This window comes from Leopardus geoffroyi, chromosome B2 (assembly GCF_018350155.1).
Source record: "Leopardus geoffroyi isolate Oge1 chromosome B2, O.geoffroyi_Oge1_pat1.0, whole genome shotgun sequence".
Taxonomy (NCBI): Eukaryota; Metazoa; Chordata; class Mammalia; order Carnivora; family Felidae; genus Leopardus; species Leopardus geoffroyi.
The window spans coordinates 66,543,023-66,549,505 of record NC_059332.1 but is presented as its reverse complement, the minus strand read 5'-3'; the positions used below and the strand labels follow the sequence as shown (position 1 = coordinate 66,549,505).

Below are 6,483 nucleotides of genomic sequence, written 5' to 3'. Positions count from 1 at the left end.
GCAGTTAAAATATATTTGTGGATGAAAGATTCATGATGGCTAAATAGGGGAATGGAATGGTTGAAGGTTAAATGGCCAGCCTTTTGGAAACACATTTTTAAAGCCTTCCTTAGAAAGGAAATCTTAAACTGGTTAGTGAAACAACCCATGTGGCAGTTTTATTGTTCTAGTTATTAAAATATATCGAATACATAATTTTGTTGTCTTACTACGTTAACAATAGCATTCATTATACACAATTTAAACCTTACAGAAATAAAACTTTGTTAAAAAAAGAAGCAAACTGAAAAATAATATAATCATAGTATTATATGTGCAAAATAATAGTAGCATTAGTATTTGTATTTTAAAAAGCTAGGAGGCATTGGCAACAAAATGCTGACAATGATCACAGAGGTGGGGATTAGAAGAGCTGACAGCAGTTATGGGTTCTTTAACTCTCAATGTATTCTGGACTCCATGCCATGGATATATAAATCTATCACATTTTAACCATAATTTATGTAATTAACTCCAAATACTGGGCATTCGGATTGTTGATAATTTTTAAAAATTTTTTAATGTTTATTTATTGTTGAGAGAGACAGAGAGAGAGTGGGGGAAAGGCAGAGAGACAGGGAGACAGAGAATCCCAAGCAGACTCTGTGCTGTCAGTACAGAGCCTGATGAGGGGCTCAAACTCACAAGTTGTGAGATCATGCCAGAGCCAAAATCAAGAGTCAGACGCTTAACCGACTAAGCCACCTAGGTGCCCCGGACTGTTTATAATTCTTAATGTTATGAATATCGTTGTACATACATCTCTTTAATTTTATGGGACTCTTTCTATAATGAAGATACTGGGTAAAAGGATTCCTCAATGTTTAAATTATTGATGATGGCTAAATTAGCCTTCTGAAAGCTTTTGGTCAGGTGCATTAACAGTGTAAGAGTATTTCATTAATACTGTAGCCAGGACTGGATTTTAATTAAGTTTTAAGTGTAAATAGGCAAGAAGATGGATATTGTATGTGTGTCCTTCATAGTCATATCTTGCCCCCTTTTTTTTTGTCTTCTAAGACATTAAGCTATTCTGATTTTCCTCCTATTTTTCTGGCTACTCCTTCTCAGTATATTTTTCTGGTTCCTCCTCCTTGAGCACTGTGCTCAAGCCTAAGGGCACAACCAAACCATTCTCTAAACCCCAACTTTAGGGCTCTATCTCCTGAGCCCATCCCCAATACTCTGTAGCACTCTGGGGTCCAATCAGGAGACAAAAATCACACAGTAGGTATTTAATATAAGAAAAATTGACTATACTGGGATGCCTGACTGGCTCAGTTGGTAGAGTATGCAACTTTTGATCTTGGAGTTGTGAGTAAATAAATAAATAAATAAATACTCTTTAAAAAAAAGAGCAAAATAAAAGAATATAAGATATAAGGAAACTCTATATAGTACTCTAGGGCTGAGGGAGAGTACCAAGTAAGAATAAATTCAAAAGGGGTTCAGACCTCAATTGCAGAAGGCCTTCAGAGAATACGGGCTACATAACACAGGGGCTTGCAGAGGGAGCAACAGCACTATGTGGACCTCCTGGCCACAGGCTGACTGCACACAAGTCTTGAGAAAGGATCAACTTCTTGGTGTGTGACCTTCTGGACCACAGGCAACTTATGCAGGCCAGGCAGGGATCTTGGTTCCCCTGTCCAGTAACTTGTAGACAGGTTATGGCCAGGCCAAGGTTGCAAGGTCCTAGAGGGATCACTTTCTGGGTCTATGGCTGGGGTAGGCTCTACCAGATGTTCTCACACTCACTAGTCTGTCCTTTCCTTGCAACCCCCTTCCACTCCTCCACTATGTTGGAAAGTGTCTTACAGTGTCCTCCTGCAACCTCTCCTGAGAAAGCTTAACATAGTGGACACTTGAAAAGAGAAATGCTGAAAGGAATTCTGTCACTTATCGGATAGCATATCTCGAAGGGTATATTAAGCCCTTGTCTGAAAAGCAATAAGTTGATAACTGACACAACATCTTAAGCTTCACCAGTTCTTGCCACACTTGCTGTTGTTTGAACAACTAGGCATAGTCTCCCCTTAGGTGCTTTGCATTAACTTTTTCTTCTGCCTGGAACATTCTTCTGGGTATCCCCTCCTTGAAATCTTTGCTCAAATGTCACTCTCCCAGTATCTTGGTATTGTACCATTCCTCGTTCCTGATCCCTCTTGCACTGTTTTTTTTTTTTTTTTCTTTTTAAATTTAAGTTTATTTTTTTGAGAGAGAGAGAAAGAGAGAGAGAGAGAGCAAGTGCAGGAGGGGCAGAGAGAGAATCCCAAGCAGGCTCCACACTGCACATAGACTGGTGTGGAACTTGAACTCACCAACCGTGAGTTCAAATCTCTTGGCTTTTCCTATGAGATAATGTCCAAGATCCATATCAAGACCCAACTAAAAAGTCATTCCCTCTATGATCCAGACACTGCTGCAGCAAGATTAAGCAAGGATCAAAACTTTCTCCTGTGACAGGTCAGTAGCAAAGATATGTGATTCTGGCCTGGTGGATTGTTGCTTACACATTTTTGGTTAAGCAAACATGAGTGGACTTTCGAAGATCTGGAAATAGCTGGAGGACAGCATTAAGCTAACTGTAGAGTCATTTACAGGATTCCATGATAAGCAGCTGGAGCCCCTAGAGGAGAAAAATAGAATCATAGAGCAGAGGTCTTCAGAATGAGATCAGTATACCCCTGGGCATCCTGGAAGGCTGCCCAAGTGCACTTGCAGTTTTAAGGAAATGGATTTCCATATTTCAACTACCATTTTACTTTTCCCTGAAATTGGTCTGCTTGAGAACAAGCCTGACTACACAATAGTCCTCCTTCCATTTTATAAAAGAAAAAAAACACGTTTCTCACGTCACAATTCAAACTAGGGCTCATTGCCCTAGAGCAAAAAAACATAAACAAAAGCAAAAAATGTCTTTGTATCAAAGAGGATCTATCAAAATACTGATTTCAGGAAAAAGTTTTCACAGAGTCATCAAGGCATTTTTGTCCATTGACAGATGAATGGATAAACAAAATGTGGTATATACTTACAGTAGAAATATCCAGTCTTAAAAAGGAAGGCTAGGGGAGCCTCAGTGGCTCAGTCAGTTGAGTGTCTGACTTTGGCTCAGGTCATGAACTCACCCCTCCTGAGTTCAAGCCCCATGTCGGGCTTTGCACTGATAGCCTGACAGCATGGAGCCTGCTTCAGATTCTCTGTCTCTCTCTCTCTGCTTCACCCCCTCCTGCACTCTCTCTCAAAAATAAATAAACATTAAAAAATTGTTTTAAAGTAAAGCTGACAAATGCTACAGTATAGATAATATGGATAAACCCTTGAGGACATTGTCTTAACTGAAATAAGCCAGTCACAAAATGACAAATACTGTATCATTCCACTTACATGAGTTACCTAAAGGAGCCAGATTCATAGAGACAGAAAGTAGAAGGGTGGTTGCATAGCTAGGGAGAGGGCAGGAATCAGGAGTTATTGTTTAATGGGAAGAGTTTCAATTTTATAAGATGAAGAGTTGGGGAAATGGATGGTGGTGATGATTGCACAACAATTTTAATGTGTTTAATGTCACTGCATTGTACACCTAAAAATAGTTAGGATGGTTTTTAAAAAAATCAATCAAAGCACTCTAAACCCAGGGGGTTCCTGTCTAATATTTATTTATGCAAAGGGCTTGGCTTTAGAAATAGATATTTGAAAGCCTGTATGGAGAACTCTGGAATCACAATGGCCAAAGCAGCATGGATTATTTAAAATGTAAGTGTCATTTTTTTTAAATGTTAATTTATTTATTTTAGAAAGAGAGAAAGACAGAGAAAACAAGTGGAGGAGGGACAGAGAGAGAGGGAGACACAGAATCAGAAGCAGCATCCAGTCCTGAGCTATTAGTGCACAGCCCAAAGTGAGGCTTGAACTCATGAACCATGAGATCCTGACCTGAACAGAAGTCAGAGGCTTAACCAACTGAGCCACCTAGGCACCCCTAAGTGCCATTAAAAAGAGAGAGAGAGAGAGAGAGAGAGAGAGAGGAAGGAAGGAAGGAAGGAAGAAAGAAAGAAAGAAAGAAAGAAAGAAAGAAAGAAAGAAAGAAAGAAAGAAAGAAAGTCTATTTATTGAGAGAGAGAGAAATAGCAGAGAAGGGGCAAAGAGAGAGGGAGAGAATTCCAAGGAGGCTCAGAGCCCACTGCAGGGCTGGATCTCACAAAGTCTGAGATCATGATCTGAGTGGAATACTGTATCCATCAAGACTCAGATGCTTAACGGACTGTGCCATCCAGGCGCAAGTGCCAATTTTTGATGGGATTTGAGAACCAATGGGTAAAATTCACGGATAAGAACTACACAATTTAAGACTGTGTGAGCTTTCAAAAAGTCAAATAAAATGAAATATTTATTCCAATTGCAGTTCTCAATTCATTCCCACCTTGTAAAAGTTAAACATTTCCTATTTCTCGTTACTAAAAAAGAACCCTCACTTAAACTTACATTTAAAAAGTTTCTCAGTCGGGGCGCCTAGGTGGCTCAGCCGGTTAAACGGCTGACTTTGGCTCAGGTCATGATATCACCGTTTGTGAATTCTGATCCCTCCCCTTCTCTCTGCCCCTCCCCTGCTGGTTCTCCATCTCTCTCAAAAATAAAATTTAAAAATTTTATTAATAAAAAAATAAAAATAAAAAGTTTCTCTGCCAACTTCAATGTGCAAGAAGGTCTGTAGTTCTCCAAAATCCTTTGAGGCAGGAAGCGAGCAAATCCGTCAAACTTTGTTTCAAAGCTCCGGAAAGTGTTTTCTGCTTCCCTCCGCTTTAGCGTGCTTTCCCGCGCAGCCACGTCGCTTGTACTGCCGGGTGAGAAACTTAGCATCTTTCGCACCACCGTGGGCGGGGCGTAGCTCCCAGGGAACTCCCAGCGTTCACCCAGGGTGCGTGCTCCCCGCCCTGTTTCCTGCGTTCCCGCCAGATTTTTAAGTTTCATTTCTCGCTCTGACTGCTGGCTTCTCCTCCCTCGGCCTTTTCGCGAAGCCGAGTCTCCCGGCTTTCGGGGAGCAGAGAGCACCAGCCATGGATCACCGGGGCGGAAAGGCCACGAGGACAGCTTCAAAGGCCGCGACCGCTACCTCCAAGATTTCGGCTCAGGGAGTGAAGGGTCTCCGGGAGGAGCCCATCGAATCTCCGTCCGCCCCTGGGGCTACCCGACCCAACTCACGGAAGTGCGGCGCCGTCGGGGCATCGGGATCCCTGCAGAGGAGGAGCACCCCCGGCTCCCCAGAGAGACCCCAGGTACGCGCGCGGGGTGCCCGCGCCAAAAAGGCGCTTCTGGACGCTGAGGACGCGGTGGAGGGGCAGGCGGTTCCGGCGGCGAAGCTGGAGCCTCCGGCGGCGGGGCCGCCCCTTTCCAGGGCTAGTTCTCGCCGCAGGGGCAGCGCGCGCGCCGCTGGGGAGCAGAGACCCCCGCCAGAGCCCACGGAGTTTCCCAGCCCTGGCCCGCTAGTTTCAGCTTCGGGGGCGGCTCCCGGCGGCTGGAATCCCCGGGCGGTGCTAGACAAATTGAGGCTGAGGCGCCAGGAAATCTCATTGGCGGCTGAGACTGTGAACAAGGTTGTGGACCACCTGCTGCGGGGCTTGAAGAGCTGTGATTCCGAATTCAAAGACGTCGGGCTGCTGCGCACCGGAAGCTACTACGAGCATGTGAAGGTGAGCCGCCCAGCGCCTCCCCTCCGGTTCCCGCGGCTAGCTGGGCCCATTTTTCCTCGTCCCTCTCCCCAGCCTGTCGTATAGTCCCAACTCCCACGTTCCCTCACTTCCCTTCGAAAGTAACTCAGACTCTTGTTCTCTTGTGGCCTGTGACAAAAAGGGGAACAGTTGCTCGTTTCTCCATCTATACATCCCACGAATATACAGCTAGCTTGGTTGCCAGCTCTTTTCAAGACCCTGCTGTTGGGGGAATTCAAATATATGGATTCATTCATGCAAGCAAGCAGCTTTGTACTGAGTTTCTGTAACAGTGCTATACTTGGTGTTCCCTAGTCAAATTCTGAGTTGGATAATTAGGAGTGGTCTGTGAAAAATTCCACAAAATTAGTATATCTAAGAACATTTTCCTATGGGAAAAAACTGCATAGGAAAAACATCTTCCAGCTGCTCCCAGCTTCCTCTCTCCCCAATTTCTTATACAGATGTCATAGGAAGCTCACAGTGAATGATGTTCCTTATTTTTTATTTATTTTTTTAAACGTTCATTCAGTTATTAGACAGAGTGTGAGCAGGGGAGGGGCAGAGAGAGAGGGAGACGCTGAATCCGAAGCAGGCTTCATGAAGGCTCTGAGCTGTCAGCACAGAGCCCGATGCGGAGCTCAAACTCACAAACTGTGAGATCATGACCTGAGCTGAAGTCCGAGGCTTAACGGACTGAGCCACCCAGGCACCCCGTTGAGTGATGTTCTTT

General features: G+C 44.0%; 1 protein-coding gene across 3 annotated transcripts in view; it reads left to right on the top strand.

Moving 5' to 3' along the window:
• Positions 1 to 2,224: 2,224 nt before the first annotated feature.
• Positions 2,225 to 6,483, top strand: part of CGAS (cyclic GMP-AMP synthase) — a 29,603-nt gene continuing 25,344 nt past the window's right edge. For all 3 annotated transcript variants that reach the window (XM_045498768.1, XM_045498767.1, XM_045498766.1), the window contains exon 1: positions 2,225 to 5,732. In XM_045498768.1, coding sequence (XP_045354724.1) covers positions 5,100 to 5,732 — 633 coding nt within the window. In that variant the 5' untranslated portion in view covers positions 2,225 to 5,099. The remainder of the gene's footprint in view (positions 5,733 to 6,483) is intronic.